Here is a 24,121-nt window from a genome sequence, read left to right on the forward strand (position 1 = left end):
ATCAGGGCAGCAGCTCCACAGCCAACTATCAAACACTGTCCCAGGAATGTGAAGCATCAGGCACTGCAGAGAGGCGGGCTTGCCCAAGACAGCACTTCCAAGTCGGATCCCTCATGGAGTGCTAGGCTGAGTTTAGAATGAGGATCTCAACTGCAGACTGCCTGTTCCCCAAGTCCTCTCTCCCACCAGGAAGAATGACAGTGAATCACATGCACGTGCATGGAGAAGCTCTTCAGAACTCACTCTTTTTAATAAATTTATTTATTTATTGGCTGCGTTAGGTCTTCATTGCTGTGCATGGGCTTTCTCTAGTTGCGGTGAGCGGGGGCTACTCTTCGTTGCGGTGCGCGGGCTTCTCATTGCCGTGGCTTCTCTTTGTTGCGAAGCACAGGCTCTAGGCACGCAGGCTCAGTAGTTATAGCTCGCGGGCTTAGTTGCTCTGCGGTATGTGGGATCTTCCTGGAACAGGGCTCGAACCCGTGTCCCCTGCATTGGCAGGCAGATTCTCAACCACTGCACCACCAGGGAAGTCCCCAGAGCTCACTCTTGACCCTCTGAGGTTTCTACAACATTCAAGGACATTCACAGACGATGTAGAGAAGATTCAAAGGACAACCCAAAAGAGGATTAAGGGGTGAAAGATACACGGCAAATCTTCTTATAACCAACACCAACAAAACATTTAAACTGCACCATGTTTTTAATTAAAAATTGCTCGAAATAAAGGACATATATATTATTGTTTGCTATATTTCATTAAATTGGAATCAATTACAAATAATGTCTTTTCACAGCTGAATCTTTTTTGTTATTGTTTTCCAAAAGCACTTACATGCATGCTCCTTTGATCACCAACACTATTTTGATGTAGTAAAGACTAGTATTATGCCCATTTAATAGATGAGTTAACTCAAGTAAAAGCAAGTTAGCTGCAGACAAACTAAACAAATGGAGAAAACCAGAGTGTAGACATCAAACACATGAAAGGTACAGAGGACAAAAGAGAAAACAAAAAGCAGAAATTTAAATTAGACATAAATGAGCCTAGAGAAAAAGGATGACAAACCTATTAGAGCTGCTCAGGATAGGATGGTGTAAAATCACTCTTTTGGCAAACCTCTGAGCACAGATCCCATCTGTATGGGTTGCAGAGAGAAAGAGAAATATCGTGGGGTATCTCAGGTCCTGCTCTTTAGTTTCAGAAAGGGGAAGGGGCTGTAGAATCAGGAGAAGAGTGTAATCTTTAAGAGAGGAAGAAAAGAATCAGGGATATTTGATGCAATTTCGCAAAGTCAGAGGGAACACATAGGAACTAGCTAGAATATCAGAACATTAACCATTGATAAGGAACTATTTCAGAAACTTAAATTGCCAAAATACAAAAAAAAAACTTTTAAGGCAATATTCAAAAGAAAAGAGAAGATACATCTAATGAGAAAGTGATGACGATGCCAACAGTGGCTAAGCTAAGCAGCTGCTGCTCAGCTAAATGGCATAGACGCTCAGGGAAGTTATGAAAACCTAACGAAGTGAGAAGCCCTAGGCCCAGCATTCATAAGATTATTTGGGTTTAACAAGCAGGTACTTCAGGGAGGCATTTCAGTAACTGAAAGAAATGATCTTTAAACTCCGAAGAGGTTTAAATGCTTGGAAATCTGCCTGAGAATCTCCCTATTTCTAGGAGATTTACTAATCTGAGCAAATCGATGAAAGAACAACCTAGGGCTTCTAAAGAAGAATACCCAAGGGCCTTGCAATTGTGGGCTTTATTCCAAATAAAAGAGTCTCATTAGATTTTACAAAGGTAGAAGAACTGGGTATGACACCCAGCATTGTGAGGTGATAAAAGCAAGACTTCTGGCTCTGCCATCCATGGACCAGAAGATCCTGGGCAAATCTCTTAACTTCTAGTTTCTCTCTTTTGTAAAATGGAGTTATTCTGAGGACTAAAGGGGAAAAAATTAAAATCTGTTATAAATTCAAAAGCATTTAGCAGAGCACTGGAAATTTCTAAGTACTCAGTATTATTAGCTGGATCCTAGGAAAAGCAAAGCCTGCTTTAAATCTGAAGCCCATTACAGGGAAAAAAGATTCCCTGGATAGCAGCTAAGACCATGGTGTTGACACAACAGTCAACAAAATGCCTTGGCAAAATGCCTATTACATTGTGACTCATTTGATAAACTAAAATGCTGGCGTATCCACCTCAACTATTGACCAATTCCAAGAAACGTGTTCTATACAGCATTCTCTCTCTTTTCTTGCTTAAATAAGTTGTCAGGCTGACAACTCTGATCAAAGATTCATGCTAGCTGATTTACTTCCTTGCCTGATCTAAGTCCTGAGTACAAATTATTTTAACTAGACTCCTTGAATTAAAGCTGGGATCCAGCTTAGCAATCTAAATAAACTGGCCACTTAAAGTAAGGGTTCTACAGAAATGATTCTTGATGGAGAGTAGGTGGTATTCCAGAAACTCCTAAGATTAGTAGAACAAGGATCTATAATTTGAAAGTCATATTGAATATAACTGTATACGAGAGATGAGTAACTAACGTTTTTATAATGCAAACTTAAGAAAAAGCAAGATAAAATATTCTTGGCTGCTAAGGATAAGAGGTTGGATATAACAGACCTGAGAGGAGGTTTACCAGAATGGAGAAGAGGTATGAAATTGTGTTTCTTATAAAAGACCATGAGTTTTTAAAGATTAAGGAACACTGTTCTACAGGAAAACTAACTGAAGGTTCCTGGCTGATTAGATGGGTAGCTCATCTTTTGTGAGGTGGCTTTCTGCAGAAGTAGCCAAACTACACCTATACTAAAGGAACATTCTCTGAAACAGCTCTATGAAAATCATTAGGCTAATGAATATAGAGATTATTGCATAACATTACACAGTGTCCTTGCAGTGAGGTCCCAGAAGAGAAATTTCTTGATCTTCGGGTATCATTACAAGTTTTAAAAAATTTCCATTTTATATCCATTCCATGAAGCATAGACATTAGCCCCTAGGAGCTGAGAGCTGATGCTGTGGATCTCCTCCAGCAGACAACAGAATCTTTTGATGTGTCTTGCAGGTACTAATCTAACCTTTGATTTTAACCTTTTCTCCTCCCATGCTTATTTCAATACCAGATTCTTCAGTTGTTTTATGTTTTATCACATAGTACTGGATGTATCTTTATGAGCCACTCCAAATCTTTTTTGGAACAAAGCAGCGTATAAATAAATCTAAAATGTATAAAAGCACTGTGATAGGGACTAAGGGATATACAAGGATGAATTAGAGGCTGGCCCTGTCTTAATGCCTTCAAGGAGCTAGTTGCGGAGCAGGACACAAATAAGACAAACCACTCTGAGGGCGATGAACAAAGTACTGAGTAGGCAGCACCGAGAAGGAGGCACTATATACTTGAGATCTTGTTTGAGAATTAAAAAAACCCTCTTTGAGCTCCCTGTGAATCTCTAACGTTGCACTTATGATCCTATGTGGAAAGATTTGTATACACGTTGCCCCTATTAAGGCACTGAGTTCCTGGCAGAGGAGGGACCCTGCCTTACTCATCTTTGTATCCCCAGGGCCTGACCCAAAATCTGGCAGAGCAGATGCTCAATAAATGTCTCCTGAATGAGAAAGCCTTTAGGTAGTAGAGAAGTGAGCAGGCACTCCAGGCAGGGAGACCTAGCGTAAGCAAAGACTGGATGTCTGTATAGTGAGACCAATATCAAGGGTATGAGAACCTGGGGTCTGCTGGGAGCTGAGGTTGGAAAATTCCTGAGGGCCTAGAATGCTACATAACTTGGAAGGCAATGTCCTCACTACTTTTTGATAAACCCTGCATATTCTAGTTCCTAACACCTCTTGGTTACACAGAATTCTTTCTACATCCAGACTCACCATAATTACCTGTGAAGAGTCATATTTGTTTATTTCTGAAACTTCTCTGGTATTACTTACGGTTATAGTAAGGGAGAATAGTGACAAAGATATACCTGGACAGAAAACAGCTTGAGTAGGCCATCCCGACTAAGGAGCATCTTGAGGAAGGAGGACAATCCAGTTAGTCAGCTAGAATTTCTGAAGCACAACAGAGTGATAAATGTCATAACAAAGGTATCCTCAGAACCTGGGGTAGCTCCCACACCTGAGGAGTTATTAGGACTTGGTAACACCCTTATGCAAATGACTAAGAAATGCACTCAGGGATAACAGCCTTTATTCCAAGCCTAGGCTCTTTGAGAAGCCTGTCACTTCCTAAGAAAAGTGACAAATGCCAATATTTTTCCCACTGAGAAAGAGAACACGAGAAGAGACCAAGGACACACACACAAAAGAAGAAAACAGGGTTAACATCAAAAATTCTAGAAAGGCAACATGCTGTTTTAGATGGAACCATAGGGAGATAAAAGTTTTTAGATTTAAATGTGGCCAAGACCAAGATAAGGTACTTACTAAATAACAGGCAAATAAAAATCACGTTAATGATTCATACGCTCTGCTCCAGAATAACAGCACAACAATAATGCTACCCTTAGTTACTGCCTCTGGTTCCAATGCATGATTATACTGAACATTTAGTATATGCTGCTAGATGCTACTGGGAAAACAGAGTACGGTGTCTATAAAACGGGGCTCCTGCACTGGAGGAACTTACAGTCTGATGAGGAAACTTGAGTCCAGATCCACAAACTTAACACAAATAGCATAAGTCTGCAAATGCTGAGTGACAGAGAAAGAACAATTACTTTGTGAAGAAAGTGAGACTCAGACAAGCATAAATGAGAGTGTAAGATAACATAAGGGAAAACAGTGGTATAGCAAAGGCTGCTTCACGTTAGCCGAATTCAAAGTTTGAACTTCAAACGTAGGTAATATGTAGAGTAAATACAAAATTTATGGTCCAAAAAGAGATACTTTTTAAAGGTGAAAGGAGTAGTAAAATGAACTAACAGGTGGAAATGATCTAAAATAGGTACAGACTGCCATGTTACAGGAAAACTGGGACATAAAGACACACAAGCAACAGGGAGCCCCTGAGTATGTTTCTGGATTCGGGGGATGGCAATGAGAATGGAATGACAGGGGTAGATGTTGGCTTTTAAGTGACTAAATATGGTAAGAAAATGAAAAAAATCTAGGTGAATACTCCTTCAAAGGAAAGTGGAAATTTGGAGGGGAAGCTTGCAGGAACTGCTAAGAGCTTAAGTTTAAAGACAGGACAATCAACTGGAAGTGTCCAGTGGGAACAGAGAGAATATAACTGAGGACAGGCACTTGGAGATAAGCTGTAGAGACTAATGAGAGTGGATGACTAATAGCCAACAGAGAATCCCATTATTATGTTCTCATTTGAAGTTTTATCAATTCTCTTCCTCTTCCATTCCCTTCACTCACAATGGTTAAACCCTCCTAACTTCCCACTTGCCCTGTGAAATCTCAAAGAGCTTATAATTCCATTAAAACACCAAATTAAACATCTCTGGCATTTCTTACATTTCCAAAGAGCTCTGAAATACATTATATTTACTGGGACTTCCCTGGCGGGCCAGTGGTTAAGACTCTGCACTTCCACTGCAGGGGCACAGGTTCAATCCCTGGTTGGGAACTAAGATCCCACAAGCCGCTTGGCATGGCCGAAAAAAAAAAACAACCCACAAAAACCACATTATAGGGCTTCCCTGGTGGCGCAGTGGTTGAGAGTCTGCCTGCCGATGCAGGGGACATGGGTTCGTGCCCCGGTCTGGGAAGATCCCACATGCCGCGGAGCGGCTAGGCCCATGAGCCATGGCCACTGAGCCTGCGTGTCCGGAGCCTGTGCTCCGCAACGGGAGAGGCCACAACAGTGAGAGGCCCGCGTACCGCAAAAAAAAAAAACAACAAAAAAACCCCACAACACATTATATTTACTAATAAAATCTCCCAGTTTTAAGTCTTATGTTTTAGCACTAGACAATATAAAAACTGGGAACACAGTACCTGTCTCCACAAATAATCTTTTTATTTTTGGCTAGTAGAGTGATTGAAATATTTTTAAATGATCTGGTTACTTTTCAGAGAATTTAGCTGTTGCTTCAAACTAGAGCATCCAGCAAAGGAGGAAAAACAGTAATTTTACAAAACTGGGTGTGAAAATATGCAAGTGAGGAAAATATTAACATTTCTCTCCCAACAAGTGTAACAGGAGGAGAAATCTGGACAGCGGAAGATAGAAGCACAAGGATGTTTACCCTCTGGCAAGCTAGGATCACAAAGAACTTTGGGATCCCAACCTTTGCCAAGAGAACACACACTGCTTCTCTCCCAGAGAAGTCTCTGAAAGGCTGGTACAAAACCAGCCAGGGCACCATTTAGGCTGAACAATTAACCCCGTCATCTGCAGGTTACTAGGAGGGAAAAATGGAGGAAGCAGCAATTTTCGGCCACACACGGAGGTGGGAGAGGGGCGGGGCGGGGGGGCGCATTTCAGCACTCTCCTTTCCTTGGCTCATGAGAAAACATAAGCACGATACAGACTTCAAAGACAGGTTCAAGAAGCACCTGTCAGCAATAATTTGCCAAGTTTCATACTCTGTTGATATCATTAAGAGCCCATATCCAAAGTCTGAAGGCTAAAGCCTGGATAATGAATTTAGGATGGCCCATCTCTACAGGGGAGGGTTTCAAAAGATTAACTGTCCCTATTCTCATTCCATTAGCATTAAAGTACGGGCTGATTTCCACCTCAGTTGAATAATAGAAACCATTTATTTAGCCCAACATTTTGCTTACTTTGAGATTTCACACTAATACAAAAAGAGAACAGAGAGGATTAAGAGTATTTTGTGCTTTAAACACACTGAGTTACCCCATGCTCCCTATTTCCCTGTCTCAATATTAAAAGAAAAAACACAGGTGGGCTTTGCCTTTACTACTTTAAACCTTCCCTTCTTAAAGTCTGCATTAGAGAAAAGCAAAGTCAGTCACCTACAAGAACAGGTTCAGGCAAATTAGAGTCTAAAGAAAACAAGTAGCACACTTGCCCTCCAGCACCTTCCTCATGCCTCCCCAGATGCTAATACTCACTACTATCTTGTAGAAAGAGTTGAGAACGTCTCAAGTGTAGAAAAGGTTATGAGTCTACAGCAAAGTGAGATTTTCTGAACCTCTCGGCAACCAGCTGGGTTTATACATATCTGAGACCCCCTAATGAAGAATCAATTTTATGACTAAGATTTCTTACGAATATCAACGGCTACTTTTGCTTCACAAAAACAAAAACAAAACAAACAAAAACCAGTTGTCAGTATTAGGACAACCTTCTTGGCTGAAGAATTGTTCACATCAAAGCCTGTATCTCCCCAAGGGCGCTAAGAACCAGCACAGGAAAGCAAATATCAAAAGCTTTCCCAACAAACACAAGTCAGGGATAAGGGGTTTCGATATGCAAAGTCTTTTATTTAAAATTTTGAAAAGTTAAGACGACGACCACCTCAGTATATGCCATTCCCATTATAAGGAGGAATGACAGTTTCAAACTCGTGCAGAGCTGCATTTTCATTTACAGAACTCTGTAGGCACTTTAGAAGTGAAGCTTGGCTTCAAAATACAAACACTGGGGGCTTTGGCTCAATCTTTTAATATAAAAAATTCACTGATGTACAAAAATGCGAAAGTATGACAATGACAACTTATGAAATTCTGTGATTAAAAGTCCCCTCGAGTGCACGCTGTGGTGCACATGCACCCGCCCACACGTACTCTGGTGTGGAAACATAAACTAATGCAAACCAGTGCTACCAAGAAGCGCCAACATGTGTTCTCCATTCCACCAACCACAGATTGATATCTACTCCAAACATTCAGGAACAAAAAGTACAGCATCTTCCAGGAACAGCAAGGCAGACTTCTTACTCACGATGGACCAGCACAAATAAACCCAGCAAAAACAGTACTGCATACTAGAAAACAAACACAGAACCACAAGTCAGAGAAGCTTTTAAAAGCTCACAAATCCTCAGAGTTAATTAACAGACTGGTCTTTGTGACTATGATAAATCACGAAACTATCCAACTGGTCTTCCATCTTTTAACTGTAATCCATTTAACGGTTTCCAAAATTAATGAAACATATAGTACAGGATCTTACCTTAAATTTAGGATAGTCATTCATGAGGATCGTCACAATCCCAATGTAAGGAACAAATCTAAACAAACAAACAAAAAACTGATCATCACAGAACTTTCTAAGTAGCTGTTATCATTTACTGAACATTCTCAATATCTTCCATAGAATACTAATTTTCAGCTCACAAAATCCATTTGTATATACTGTCCTATTAGACACTTTCAACAGCCCATGTGATAGGGAAGTTAGGGGTATAGCCATTTTATAGATGAGGAAACAGTTGCTCATGCGCAAGATACATGGTGGAACCAGTACCAGATCTGAGGTCTCTGACCTCTAGTTGGTGACTCTAATGCCACCTGCTGATTCAGTGTTAGCGGTTGGGTTTGTTGTTATAACCTGTGGAGAGTTGTCAATCTAGTTGGGGAGACAAGGCAAACACAGCCAGAACATTACAAGGTACTTCATGTTAAGTGTCCAAAAAGTGAGTGTACAGCTCTATTATAGTACTTATGATTTCACCACCCTCTCATTTTTTAACCACGTGTAATCTGGCTTTGGCTCTCTTAATCCTGAAACTTCTTCTAGAACAGTTTAAATCATTGTATGCAGAAGACCAGTCTCAGCTCCTACCTTCCTTTTCATCTCTGCAGCACTTGACTTTGATGACCAGAAACCTGCCCTTGAAATCTTTCTCCTTGGTTTCTGTAACATACCAGTCTCTTTCTCTACCTACCTCTTGGCTGCTACACCTTTGCTTTTTCACTAGCTCTTGCTTTCCTCTTGTCCCTAAAGTTTGTCCCCTCAAACTAGGTAAAACCACTTGTTAAATAATCTCATATCACCTCATATATTTCCTTTGAAGTCTTCATCATGAGTTTAATTACAGAATTAGTTGCCTAACTAGCTGGATAGTGTCTGTCTCCCCTAGTAGACTCTAAGCTCTATAAAGGCAGAAACAGTGCCAATCTCTTCTCCACTGTATCTTCAAGGCCAAACTTGACACTTGGCACATAGCAGGCATCCAGTAAATACTGCCTGATTGAATGCTGGAATATCCAGGCCTCTTCTTTTCTCTTTCCCTTGGGGATCTCACTTCCTCCCAGGACTTCAATTCTCCCCGCAAAACAAAAGACTCTTCAACATCATAAGAATTCAGGGTAGAGAGAGATGTGGGAGGAAATAGCAGTTAGAAATATACAACTTTCTTCTTTCTCTTCCTCTTCTACTGTTGGATTCCAGAGTGGACTGATACCATCCTCGAGCCTGTCCTAGAGAAGGGAGGTTGACCTTTGCATACTTTAAAATATCCCAGATACTTTTATTCAGGGCACCCACGACCTTAGCACACACCGAAGGTACACAAACAGAAATTACCTCCTATATAACACCTCTAACCATCAGAGGATTTGGCAATCTTGAAAAACAGAAGCTTTGTCTTTGGTGCATTTTACTTCCTTTTAAGAGCTCTCTTACTTCCCGTCTCCTGTCCTCACCCCATCCTGCCCCTCTCCCTCTGGCAGCACTACCCAGACTCATCTCTCTCTCCCCATCCCCAAACTCCCATTCGCATAAGTTGATGTTTCTTAAAACCTACACCTCCATTGTGAGAATCACTTGGACAGCTCATTAAAAATGCAGATTGCGGGGCTTCCCTGGTGGCGCAGTGGTTGAGAGTCTGCCTGCCGATGCAGAGGACATGGGTTCGTGCCCCAGTCCGGGAAGATCCCACATGCCACGGAGCGGCTAGGCCTGTGAGCCATGGCCGCTGAGCCTGCATGTCCGGAGCCTGTGCTCCGCAATGGGAGAGGCCACAACAGTGAGAGGCCCATGTACCGCAAAAAAAAAAAAAAAAAAAATGCAGATTACGGACTTGCCCGGTGGCATAGTGGTTAAGAATCCGCCTGCCAATGCAGGGTACACAGGCTTGAGCCCTGGTCCAGGAAGATCCCACATGCCGCAGAGCAACTAAGCCTGTGCACTACAACTACTGAACCTGCGCTCTAGTGCCCGCGAGACACAACTACTGAAGCCCACACTCCTAGAGCCCGTGCTCCTCAACAAGAGAAGCCACCACAAAGAGAAGCCCGTGCACTGCAACGAAGAGTAGCCCCCACTTGCTGCAACTAGAGAAAGCCTGCATGCAGCAACGAAGACCTAACGCAGCCAAAAATAAATAAATATATTTTTTTAAAAGTGCAGATTGCTCTATCTTCCCAGATTTATTGAGTCAGAGCACCTCTGGAAGGTCGGGCCCAAATGACGCTTCTGCACATTAAAGTACAAGAAGCACAGTTCTAGCAAGCAAGATATATGGAACAGGCATGTGGTGACAAATCATATTCCCTTTTAGGGTCCATGCTTTATTTTCAACCTGTGGGACCTCTAAGAGCTGAAAAGTAACAGTCACTACAGAATGGCCTAGCTAAGCTCTAGGAGGGTAGATAAAGGTTTTCTATATTTTTAATACACATATTTTTTCTTTTTAATGCAACAACTCTATTTCTTTTGTCTCACTTATAACATCTTCATAAAAGCAACAGTTTCCAGTCCTTCAGAAGGAAAATCGTCTAAATTTAAGAACATAAAGGCAAATGCCTTACAGTAAAATGCAGATTAAAAGCTATAAAAGCATCTGTGACTTCTATTAAAACAACATCAGGGGCTTCCCTGGTGGCACAGTGGTTAAGAATCCGCCTGCCAATGCAGGGGGACACGGGTTTGAGCCCTGGTCTGGGAAGATCCCACATGCCGTGGAGCAACTAAGCCCGTTCACCACAACTACTGAGCCTGTGCTCTAGAGCCCACAAGCCACAACTACTGAGCCTGTGTGCCACAACTACTGAAGCCCGCGCACCTGGAGCCCGTGCTCCGCAACAAGACAAGCCACTGCAGTGAGAAGACTGCGCACCGCAACGAAGAGTAGCCCCCGCTCACCGCAACTAGAGAAGGCCCATGCATAGCAATGAAGACCCAACACAGCCAAAAATAAGAAAATAAAAATCTAAAAAAAAAATTCTGTTTTAAATAAATAAAACAACATCAGACTGCTAATTCTGGCCTGATGATCAATCAGCAGCCATGCTCATGGGTAGAGACTTTCACTGTTACCTCCATACAATGATATCTATGCTCAAAGAAGCACAATGATCACATAGTCTGCTTATGGGTTATCCATGGAAACATATTCCCCCCCTACGGTGGTTTTTCCTTGCCCACCGTAAGTGTGAAATAGAAGCAACTTGATCTTTAGGAGTAATAGAAGCAAAACATAAGGTTGCCAGAATATGACAGGCAGTCCAAAGTCAAACAAAAGATTTAATTACCTATACTACTGTTTTCCTCCATGGACACAGACAGTCAAGAGTCGCTAATCAAGTGCATGATGCTGCTATCATCAGTCATCTTAAATTCAAATCAGTTGCACTTTTTTCCTACTGAGTTCAGATAAACTCTGCTAAAGCAGAGTTGATAATAAGCAGAGGTTTAAAATAAGTAAAACAAATGCCATCCACAAAGCCAACCTCAACACCAGCCTGTGGCAAGTTAACATCTAGAAGGTACAGTAGGGGTAAATACGTGTCCCTGGGAGTTCTTGGAATCAAAGGTGCTGCCAAGAAAGGAGCCTCAGAAGGAAGAACTATCTGCTGATGCTCTGGGTGAAAATAATCTGTCAGATGTCAAAAGGGATCTACATCTGGGAAGTTTGGACCCCAGTAGCTGCCTTAAAAAGGAGCATTGTTTCTATCCCGGAACAGTCTGTTTCAAGCTAAGTAAAAAGTACATTGTAAAAGACTCCTCCAGGATTTCCCCGGTGGTCCAGTGGCTAAGACTCTATGCTCCCAATGCAGAGGGCCTGGGTTCAATCCCTGGTCAGGGAACTGGATGCCACATGTATGCCGCAACTAAGAATTCGAATGCCACAACTGAAGATCCCGCACGTGGCAACAAAGGTCCTGTGCGCCACAACTAAGACCAGATGCAGACCAAAAAAAAATTAAATAAATAAATAAAAGCCTCCTCCATAAAACTGATTTCAGTCAACAGAGAGCTCAATTACTCTGCTCCTTCCTTTATTTTTATTCTTCTTTTCGCTGTCAATATTTCTCTATTCCCTGATCTTCTGCCAGGTTTTCGTCCTCTTTTCCTGTTGCTTTCTACTCGTCTTTGACTAACAGGTTCTCTTGTGTTTTTCAACTACCTGAATTTAGAAAGAATCACCCCTATTCTTACTTGGTTCAGTATTAGTTTCACTTTCTAAAAGTGTTTTATTACATGCTATAACATGAATGAACCTTGAAAACATTACGCTAGGTGAAAGAAGCCGGACATATTGTAAGACCACATATTGTAAGATTCTGTTTATATAAAATGTCCAGAACAGGCAATCCATAGAGACAGGAAGTAGATTAGTGGTTGCCAGGGGCTGCAGGGAGAAGGGGATGCGGAGTGACTGCAAATCAGTACCAAGTTCTCTTTTTGGGGTGAGGAAATGTTCTGGAATTAAACAGTGGTGACGGTTTTACAACTTTGTGAATATAATAAAACTCGCTGTACTGTACACTTTAAAAGGGTAAATTTTATATCCTAATATATGTGAATTATATTTCAATAAAAAATTGTTTAAATTTGTTTTTATTTAGGGCTTTAGGCTTCAGTGTAAAATTTTTTAGTGTGCAGCTGTTTGAAAAAAAAAAAAATTCCAAGGTTTGGGTACAGTCTGACTCTGAAATATAGTTTAGCATTTTATAAACACAATTTTCACAAAAGGAGATGATGTGCCTCATTATGTGTCAAGGTAAGTGGTGACATAATCAACGGAAAGTGAATTTGTAACAGTTAAGAGTCTGTGCTCCTGCTGTTCATGTCCCAGATGTTTATACTTCATGCAAAGTTATTTAATTAAGAGAGTACCAGACTATAACATTTTTAAAATTAATAGCCAGAAAAAGGCCTATAACTTTCAATGCTGGGATTTTAGAAATAACACTGTACATAGTTTGGGACTTTTAAAAAATTCTTTAGAAAAGACAAGTTACTTGAGTAAAAGAAAGCCTGGTTCCTCCACCCTTCCATAGGATGATGCATTTTTTACCCAAACAGGGGGCCAGAATGAGCAGACAGAGCTGCACTAAACACCTAAGAATCAAGATCCAGATAAAGGGACCCTCTGGGAGGAGTACAAATAAAACTGTACAACAAAATTTGTCCAAAGCCTTAAAATATGCTTATGTTTCACCAGGTCATTCCAAGTATAAGAATTTACTGTGAAGAAATGACTGGGCAGAGGCACTGAGATATATGTAACAGGGATGCTCATCATAACACTGCTCACAATCAAAGGCATCTGACAATAGGAGATTTTGGCTAAATAAAAATATGGTCTTTGCACACAGTAGAGTAGCATACAGATTTGAAAATGATGATATGGAAATAAATCTTTTGATTTATAGATACTAATAACATTGGAGGATAAAAAAGAGGTTATAAGCAGTGTGACCATTCTCTCCCCGTACACAAAATGTGTTTATGTATACACACTTATACATTAAGATCTGCATCTTTACACATATCGGCTAAAAGAACACAAACCAAAAAATTAAATATTTATGGAGGAACTGAAAGGAAAGAAGTGACTCTGCTTTTTGATGACTGTTATTTCCTTATGTTTCTACAAGAATCTGTACATTTGCAATTAAAGGAAAAGCAAAAAGACTCTAAGAGGCTGATATTAGCAGCACCTTGGGAACTGAGGGAAATGGGGACTATCACTTCTCAGAAGCACTGATAATCTAATTTGAATTATAAAAGTATGTTTAGCTCCATCATAGGAAATCAAGTTCCCTTGAACTGGAGGTGTGCACAAAAAACCAGGTCTGCTGAAGACAAAACACATTGGTGCTTTTTCTGATCCGATCTCTCTGGCCCCAAACTGAACATCTCTTCTGCTGTAACCAAGGCAGCTTTTACTTAATAACTTGAATTTATTTCTTTATGGGAACACAGCTCCTCAGCTCCACTGTTCACTAGTGGAATCACCGAATCCACAGTGTCTGTTCTAGGTTAGAAGGAGCAGGTGTTCTGACAGTGGATAAGAGTGCCATGTAGCATCTAAAGAGTGAGAACAAGCAGCTACCCATCTCAGAAGTGTTATACCAGTAATTTTGCTATGACGGTAAAAAGGCTGGGCTCTGGAGTCAGCCAGCCACTTACTATCATCAGTGTGACTTAGATAAACAACCTAACATGTCTGTGTTTCCTCATCTGTAGAATGGAAATATTAGGGTTGTTCTCAGGTTAAAATGAGGTAATACTTGTAAAGAAAGCACTTAGAATGAGTCTCTGGCACAGAGTAAGCCCTAATAAATGTGAGTTATTGTTAATAGTATTAATAACATGAAGGTAGTAATAATCCCATACTTCCTCATACCAGTAACTTACAATTCCTGTCCTTCACTGATCTGTTCTCCTGATAAAATCTGAAATAAACAGGCTTAATATAACTTTTAAATTTCATTTGACCTCAATAATTTCAAAACTAGAAATAAAACAATATGGAATAAATCAACATGATGAAATTAATCTAGATGAACACTTTAAGTTGTTGACTCAGTAAACACTTAAGAAATGTAAGTTTCAAGAAGCAGGATTAATACCGCTCTGGATCCCCAGAGCCTAGCACAGTATTAGACGTCAGAGTACATGGAAGGTGCCCAGTAACATTTCTGAAATGAATTAAACAGACAAATGAATTTTTTAAATTGTCACTCTAATTCATCCTCATCACTAATATTCTGTTCTTTTATAGCACCCCATATCCTCCCTTCTGGAGCAGTAAACCTGAAGTTTCAGATGCAATTTAAGAAGCATACTTTTTCAAAGGACACAAGGTGATTTGGCCGAACCAGGACCAAGCCATTATATTCAATTGTGTATGATCAGACACTATGATCGAGAGAGCCAATGTTTCAGTAAATCTCCCCTCTATACTTACCCCCTCGCTCTCCCCACGACATCTTTTTTCTCTAGCCAATGTTGTCCTTGTTTATAGAGGCCTCGGTCATCAACCGCATTATTATCTCCTTTGGTCAAAAACTTGATATGTCCATTTTGCCTTAAAAGAGTAAGGGAAACCCAAGTCACCAAATACCTTCATGCCATTTGAAAGTACAAAATTTGTTCATGTTAACTGAAAATTCCTGTGGAACTGTGGCATTTTATCATCATTCCCAATATAAAAATAATTATTTATTTAGCTAAAAGGATGTTCATAGCTATATTATTTACAATAAGAAAAAACTGGAAGCAAACAAACTCTAACAGGAGTTGAAATCTATGGAAGCATTAAGGCCGGTGATACAGAAGAAAATTTAATGACATCAGAAGATCATACAAATTTTATTAAGTGAAAAAATATTACAAAATAGCATGTACAGTATAATATCATTTTCATATTAAAATAAACACAAACCACCAAATTTTGGAAATACAAAGCGCAAAGGAACACATTAAACTACTTCATTTGGATATAATCTTCCAAACGAAGACTGTGGGAAACTACAGAATGACCCAGTTTCTTCAACCAATAAATTGCAAGGGACAAAGAAAGTTAGAGAAGGAATTTACAGATTTAAATAAAAGACATTATAAAGCCATATCAACCAACTGCAACTGAGGACCTTCTTTGAATCTGGATTCAAACAAATTGTTAAAAAAATTTAAGACACAATTGGAAATTTGAACAAAGATTGGAAACTTAATGATACAAAGGAATGATTGTTCATGTTTTTAGGTGTAAGAATGTTAATTACAGTTATACTCTTTAAAAGCTCACTGGTTATGTTTTATAGCTATTTATTGAAATATTTACATATATACCACATGATATCTAGGATTTAATTCAAAATAATACAGGCAGGAGAAGGGGAAGAGGTGGCAATGTAGGCAGAATTGGCTATAGATTAATAATTATTGGAACTAGGTGACTGGTACATGGAAGTTCATTATACTGTTTTGTCTACTTTTGTGCATGTTAGAAATTCTCCATATGAAAAAAAAAAGTAAAAAAGAAAAATATTAAACAAGGTCGAAAATGATAGACCAAGGTGTAAACAGCAGCTATCTATGGCTTTTTTTTAGCTGGCTTTTAGCTTCTTATTTTTTTTCTCCAACAAACATGCACTACTTTTACAAGCCAGGGTCTATAGAAACATCATCCTACTCGATCAGATAATTATTAATTTAATTCTACTAAAGAACCATGAGGCTTCTAGTAATCTTAAAATTTAACTGAAAGCAAAGTGCATTTTACAGTTGATAAAGACTATCTTAAAAAATTAACTCAAGGGCTTCCCTGGTGGCGCAGTGGTTGAGAGTCCGCCTGCCGATGCAGGGGATACGGGTTCGTGCCCTGGTCCGGGAAGATCCCACATGCCATGGAGCAGCTGGGCCCGTGAGCCATGGCCGCCGAGCCTGCGCGTCTGGAGCCTGTGCTCCGCAATGGGAGATGCCACAACAGTGAGAGGCCCGTGTACCACCAAAAAAAAAAAAAAAAAAAAAAAAAAAAAAAAATTAACTCAAGTGAGTTTGGGTTAACAGCTACACTAGAAAGAAGAAACATAGCTTTAACTCCTACTGACTAATATCCACCTAGATTCTAAGCCAGAAAATGGCTCACTAGACACTAAATCATCTGCAGATAAAACTAAATTGGGAGGTGCTGCAACAACAAAAACAGTTAAGTGCAAACAGTCTCATTAAAAATGAGATTCCAATTAGAAAAAATGCTAATATATACAGAGAAAAATAATCTGTAGCTGACAACTCAGTAAGTGAAAGAATGTCTGAAAAATCCTGGAGGGTAAAAGAGGACAGGTGCCAAGGCGGGGCTAGCTGCAGAGTGAAAGTCAGCAGCAGCAGGAAGAAGAGTCCATTCAACCAGGAAATAACACCAAGAAAAGAGGCAGAAAAGTAAAGTATGAGGAAAGAAAAGCTGGGAAATGGGAAACTCCCCAGGAAAGGAAAGGGATGCTACGAGAGATCTGAGCTATTCCCAAAGACTAATTTGTCAACAAAACAAACAAACAAACACAATTTCCCACCCTCTGGGATGTAATCAGGACCCACTAATAGCTGTTTGAAAAAGCACAGGTTTCCTTCATCTACTTAATAGTGCAAGAGGGCTTCCCTGGTAGCGCAGTAGTTGAGAATCTGCCTGCCAATGCAGGGAACACGGGTTCCAGCCCTAGTCTGGGAAGATCCCACATGTCGCGGAGCAACTAGGCCCAAGAGCCACAACTACTGAGCCTGCGCGTCTGGAGCCTGTGCTCCGCAACAAGAGAAGCCGCGATGGTGAGAGGCCTGTGCACCACAATGAAGAGTGGCCCCCGCTTGCCCCAACTAGAGAAAGCCCTCGCACAGAAATGAAGACCCAACACAGCCAAAAATAATTAATCAATCAATTAATTAATTAATTTAAAAAAAATTTTAAAAAATAGTGCAAGAAATATTCTCTGGTGGCAACCAGCTCCTATTAAGCCTACTATGAAGACCTATTCTAGCACTTCACAACCCACGAGCACCGAATCCTGATTGACAACACATTTATATGGGACTTTTCCCTCGCTAGCATAGGGACCAAATATTTAGTATTATCTATCTCCAAGGAGCTCAAAGCACTTAAAATTCAACCATTACAATACTGTGATGTTAGGAGGGAGGAAATAACTTAGATAAGATAAAGTAAGACCCCAAGAGCCAAATGGGTGCAAAATAATGTATCTATCTGCACAGAAAAAGCAAAGCAAAGGACTAAGTCACCCCAATGGAGAATTCTCCTTCTAAATACTTGATCACATGCCAGTATTCAATATCATCAAATTATAATACTACCTATAGGCTGAACTTACTAAATACATATTAGAGTAGGCTATACAATAAGATAAAGTAAGAGTTTATATGTGGGAAAAATGTAAGTATTACGAATTGCTGACTAACAGGCTAATACGAGGAGCTATCCATGAAAATTAAGTCAACTGATAAACATTTAATAGCTATCTCACCTTTTAAATTAAAAAACAAACTTCACTATCTCTGCTTTCCTAACTTGTCCATTTTGGAAGAAAATGGAAAGCAAAAAATAGGCAAGGGGAGAGAAGGATTCAAAGAAGATGTTTTTTGCTGTTTGCCACAGTACATATAACCTTTCTGCATGCATATCTCATAGCCCTCCTTTTTTTACTTAATTAAAAATACAGTATTAACTATAATCAGTGCAGGAGGTGGTTAAGTCTTTTTTTTTTTTTTAAAAATAACAATGCCAGGGGGTAGGGATAAATTGGGAATTTGGGATTAACAGATACACACTACTACGTATAAAATAGATAAACAACAAGGACCTACAGTATAGCACAGGGAACTATATTTAATATCTTGTAACACATTTAGTTTAAAAAAACAAATAAAATAATTTTTAAAAAGATAAAATGATTAAGGGATAACACAATCTCCAAACAAAAACAAAAACTCCGAAGCCAACCACTTTCTCACAATTTCCTATTGTCCCCAAATATCGGAAATTACTTAATGTTTCTGTTAAGGGAATTTTTCCTGAGCTCAGTAGTGCACTAGAGAGAAGCCCTTGATAACGTGCACTTTTCCATTGCCTAGTCAGATAGCTCAGGACACAAAATTAGTCTCACGTGGATAACAGGCAGGACTAGATGAACTACACTGGGCACAAAGAACAGATTCAAATTCATGGACCTAGTACCATCGTATTAAGTAGTACTTGGCAAGGTCATCTTTTAGTTCAGGAATTCTTTGCATATGTGGTAATACCAGGTATATTCTACCATATGCTCATGAGATAATCATGTTACAAAATAGTACTGAGGACACAGCTGACTCCAAGTTTCTGGGAAACAACTGAGGCAAACATCTCATTGTTTAGGTTATGTGCTGCTTGGAGGGCAGATATTCTACAGCTGGAGAAGATGGGAAAAAGTCAAGTATGGATTTTTCCAGATAGTTGCAGAAATAAGTTCTGATGTCATATCAGAGCTTTTCCCAGGTAGCTGAAGTCGTGCCCACAAACCTTGCCTGCCACGGTCACGGTGATGGAGAGCCAGTCAACGCAATGCCGTGCAGCTGACAGGGTCCTGGTGCTCCGGCCTGGTGTCACGCCTGAGCCTCTGAGGTGGGAGAACCAAGTTCAGGACATTGGATCACCGGAGACCTCCCAGCCCCATGTAATATCAATCAGCAAGAGCTCTCCCAGAGACCTTCATCTCAATGCTAAAACCCAGCTCCACCCAACGGCCAGCAAACTCCAGTGCTGGACGCCCCATGCCAAACAACTAGCAGGACAGGAACACAGCCCCACCAATTAGCAGAGAGGCTGCCTAAAATCATACTAAGTTCACAGACACCCCAAAACACACCACTGGATGTGGCCCTGTCCACCAGAAAGACAAGATCCAGCCCCACCCACCAAAACACAGGCACCAGTCCCCTCCACCAGGAAGCCTACACAAGCCACTGAACCAACCTTACCCACTGGAGGCAGACACCAAAAACAACGGGAACTATGAACCTACAGCCTGCGAAAAGGAGACCCCAAACACAGTAAGTTAAACAAAATGAGAAGACAGAGAAATATGCAGCAGACGAAGGAGCAAGGTAAAAACCCACCAGAACAAACAAATGAAGAGGAAATAGGCAGTCTACCTGATAAAAAATTCAGAGAAATGATAGTAAAGATGATCCAAAATCTTGGAAATAGAATGGAGAAAATATAAGAAACATTTAACGAGGATCTAGAAGAACTAAAGAGCAAACAAACAATGATGAACAACACAATAAATGAAATAAAAAAATTCTCTAGAAGGAATCAATAGCAGAATAACTGAGGCAGAAGAACAGACAAGTGACCTGGAAGATAAAATAGTGGAAATAACTACCACAGAGCAGAATAAAGAAAAAAGAATGAAAAGAACTGAGGACAGTCTCAGAGACCTCTGGGACAACATTAGTTGCACCAACATTGGAATTATAGGGGGTCCCAGAAGAAGAAGAGAAAAAAAAGGGTCTGAGAAAATATTTGAAGAGATTATAGTTGAAAACTTCCCTAACATGGGAGAGGAAACAGTAAATCAAGTCCAGGAAGTGCAGAGTTCCATAAATAAAACTCTTAGAGGAAAACATAGGCAGAACACGCTATGACATAAATCACAGCAAGATCTTTTTTGACTCACCTCCTAAAGTAAGGGAAATAAAAACAAAAATAAACAAATGGGACCTAATGAAACTTAAAAGCTTTTGCACAGCAAAGGAAACCATAAACAAGACGAAAAGACAACCCTAAGAATGGGAGAAAATATTTGCAAACGAAGCAAATGACAAAGAAGTAATCTCCAAAATATACAAGCAGCTCATGCAGCTCAATACCAAAAAAACAAACAGCCCAATCCAAAAATGGGCAGAAGACCTAAAGAGACATTTCTCCAAAGAAGATATACAGACTGCCGACAAACACATGAAAGGATGTTCAACATCACTAATCATTAGAGAAATGGAAATCAAAACTACAATGAGGTATCACCTCACACCGGGTCAGAATGGCCATCATCAAAAAATCTACAAACAATAAATGCTGGAGAGGGTGTGGAGAAAAGGGAACCCTCTTGCACTGTTGGTGGGAATGTATATTGATGCAGCCACTATGGAGAATAGTACGGAGGTTCCTTAAAAAACTAAAAATAGAACTACCATATGACCCAGCAATCCCACTACTGGGCATATACCCTGAGAAAACCGTAATTCAAAAAGAAGCATGGACCACATGTTCATTGCAGCATTATTTACAATAGCCAGGACATGGAAGCAACCTAAGTGTCCATCGACAGATTAATGGATAAAGAAGATGTGGCACATATATACAACAGAATATTACTCAGCCATAAAAAGAAACGAAATTGAGTTATTTGTAGTGAGGTAGATGGACCTAGGGTCTGTCATACAGAGTGAAGTAAGTCAGAAAGAAAAACAAATACCGTACGCTAACACATATATATGGAACCAAAAAATAAAAAATAAAATGGTTCTGATGAAGCTAGGGGCAAGACAGGAATAAAGATGCAGACATAGAGAATGGACTTGAGGACACAGGGACGGGGAAGGGTAAGCTGGGATGAAGTGAGAGAGTAGCACTGACATATATACACTACCAAATGTAAAACAGATAGCTAGGGGGAAGCAGCTGCATAGCACAGGGAGATCAGCTCAGTGCTTTGTGACCACCTATAGGGATGGGATAGGGAGGGTGGGAGGGAGGTGCAACAGGGAGGGGATATGGGGATATATGTATACATATAGGTGATTCACTTTGTTATACAGCAAAAACTAACACAACATTGTAAAGCAATTATACTCCAATAAAGATGTTAAAAAAAAAAAAAAGGTAGTTATTGAGCAGATCCCAGTGTTGCACGGGGAGGAAAACGTATGTTTATAAGACAAAAAGAAAATGACCCCCAACTTAACATTTTGTCTCTGGATGCTAGGATTACAGGCAATTTTGTATTTTCCAATTTCACACAGCATCATGTGTTAAGAATAATAATGTAATAAGAATGTTCATAAGATGGAGATTCAATACATGAAAAAAAAGTTTTATGTTATATTTACAAATTTACATAAGAAGCAGATGGAACTTTTAATCTGAGGGCCCAGGGTTCAAGTCCCTGTCCAGGTTCCAAAAAAAAAAAATTAAATAAATAAGTAAAATTTATTAGAAAAAAGAGTAGGGCTTCCCTGGTGGCACAGTGGTTGAGAATTTGCCTGCCAATGCAGGGGACACAGGTTTGAGCCCTGGTCTGGGAAGATCCCACATGCCACAGAGCAACTAGGCCCATGAGCCACAACTACTGAGCCTGTGCGTCTGGAGCTTGTGCTCCACAACAAGAGAGGCCACGATAGTGAGAGGCCCGCGCACCGCGATGAAGAGTGGCCCCCGCTCGCTGCAACTAGAGAAAGCCTTCACACAGAAATGAAGATCCAACACAGCCAAAAATAAATAAATAAACAAATTTATATTAAAAAAAAGTAGATGGAGAAGGAGGAATGAGACAAGAGAGAGGTTAGCTGAACAATTCCTACCTCTATTTTTTTTTTTTCCTACCTCTATTCTTAAAGCTCAGGATTTCATTTCTTAAAACAAGGTTCAGATGACAGAAACGTGTTAACAGTGCAAAAACCAGCTTGAAAACGTTCAGGACACATTTACTACAAAAACTTAATCCAGGGCTTCCCTGGTGGCGCAGTGGTTGACAGTCTGCCTGCCGATGCAGGGGACACGGGTTCGTGCCCTGGTCCGGGGAGATCCCACATGCCGCGGAGCGGCTGGGCCCGTGAGCCATGGCCGCTGAGTCTGTGCATCTGGAGCCTTTGCTCCACAATGGGAGAGGCCACAACAGTGAGACGCCCGCATAACGCAAAAAAAAAAAAAAAAACTTAATCCATTTTGGTTGTCATTTGGTCCCATAGTTAAGAACAATGTTAATACTATTAAATCAAATGATTATTACAACCAGGTATTTTAGTCTTTCCCCTACCCCAAAAAAGGAAATTTGAAACTTCAGAAGATTAATAGGATCTGTTATTTACACAGGCCTGCTAATTGAAGGCATCTCAAATGTTTAAAGTAAATGACCAATAACGTCAGATTACAAACACCATACAGTTTAAAATGTTCACAATTCTGTTAAATTTAAGGAATCTGTAATTGATATATCTGTCAGTGAACCTGTCCTGAAATAAGATAACTGTTTTAAAATAAAAAACTTGGGACTTCCCTGGTGGCACAGTGGTTAAGAATCCACCTGCCAATGCAGGGGACACGGGTTTGAGCCCTGGTCTGGGAAGATCCCACATGCCACGGAGCAACTAAGCCCGTTCACCACAACTACTGAGCCTGCGCTCTAGAGCCCACAAGCCACAACTACTGAGCTCATCTGCCACAACTACTGAAGCCCGTGCGCCTAGAGCTGGTGCTCCACAACAAGAGAAGCCACCGCAACGAGAAGCACATGCACCACAACGAAGAGTAGCTCCCGCTCGCTGCAACTAGAGAAAGCCCATGCGCAGCAACGAAGACCCAACGCAGCCAAAAATAAATATAAATAAATAAAAACCTATTCTAAAATAAATAAATAAATAACTCAATGTCAAAAGATCACACATAAAAATGGACAACTTCTGCTCTACCCAAAGCAGGGCGTGATTTTTTTCTGATAAATTCAGGGGAAAGTTGGTTTTGATTTGTTCACAACAGGTAGTGCTGAGAACAAACAACACAAATATACTTTGAGAATGTGGAAAACACTACCTGTACTGAATAAACCTTCACAATAAATAAAAGTAAAATTAAAGAAAACTAAGTTATTCCTTCCTAGTCACTAATAGAATGCAATATAAAAATTATAATCTTCCAATATACTGAAGTATGGGAAAAAAAGAGCAGTAAGGTCTTTATTTATTTTATTGATTGATTGATTGATTTTTTTTGCAGTACGCAGGCCTCTCACTGCTGTGGCCTCTCCCATTGCGGAGCACAGGCTCCAGACATGCAGGCTCAGTGGCCATGGCTCACGGGCCCAGCCGCTCCACAGCACGTGGGATCTTCCCGGACCAGGGCACGAACCCACGTCCCCTGCATCGGCAGGTGGACTCTCAACCACTGCACCACCAGGGAAGCCCAAGATCTTTATTTTATCAGTGAAGAAAGAACTCTTCTAAGCTAGAATGTTTACAGGGATTTTTCAAAAAAACAGTTGTCAATTCCCTCTTCTGGAAGTGGAGAATGTAAACCACTTGAGAGGGTGGTAAACATGAGGTAGTATCTATTTAGGGCTTCCTCATACTCAAGAACCTACATCACTCCCACTGTTTTACTTCCCTCTGTATGTCCTCCAGGACACTCCCTTTTCCTTCATTTCTTTCTTTCCTTCCTTCTG

General features: G+C 40.3%; 1 protein-coding gene and 1 long non-coding RNA gene across 5 annotated transcripts in view; both read right to left on the bottom strand.

The window, feature by feature from the left end:
- Positions 1 to 7,417: 7,417 nt before the first annotated feature.
- SEC11A (SEC11 homolog A, signal peptidase complex subunit) overlaps positions 7,418 to 24,121 on the bottom strand; it is a 51,273-nt gene continuing 34,569 nt past the window's right edge. For 3 of the 4 annotated variants that reach the window (XM_019945914.3, XM_019945912.3, XM_073801431.1), the window contains 3 exons: positions 15,103 to 15,222; positions 8,130 to 8,187; positions 7,418 to 7,941 (listed from right to left, as the gene is read on the bottom strand). In XM_019945914.3, coding sequence (XP_019801473.1) covers positions 7,891 to 7,941; positions 8,130 to 8,187; positions 15,103 to 15,222 — 229 coding nt within the window. In that variant the 3' untranslated portion in view covers positions 7,418 to 7,890. Of the gene's footprint in view, positions 7,942 to 8,129; positions 8,188 to 14,549; positions 14,588 to 15,102; positions 15,223 to 24,121 lie in introns of all 4 variants that reach the window. The other variant, XM_073801430.1, reaches the window with a different exon arrangement.
- LOC141278067 (uncharacterized) lies at positions 15,491 to 23,653 on the bottom strand. The gene is made up of 2 exons (XR_012330292.1): positions 19,204 to 23,653; positions 15,491 to 16,595 (listed from the first exon to the last, which is right to left on the bottom strand). It is a non-coding gene; the product is annotated as an uncharacterized lncRNA (long non-coding RNA).

Source organism: Tursiops truncatus, chromosome 2 (genome assembly GCF_011762595.2).
Source record: "Tursiops truncatus isolate mTurTru1 chromosome 2, mTurTru1.mat.Y, whole genome shotgun sequence".
Taxonomy (NCBI): domain Eukaryota; kingdom Metazoa; phylum Chordata; class Mammalia; order Artiodactyla; family Delphinidae; genus Tursiops; species Tursiops truncatus.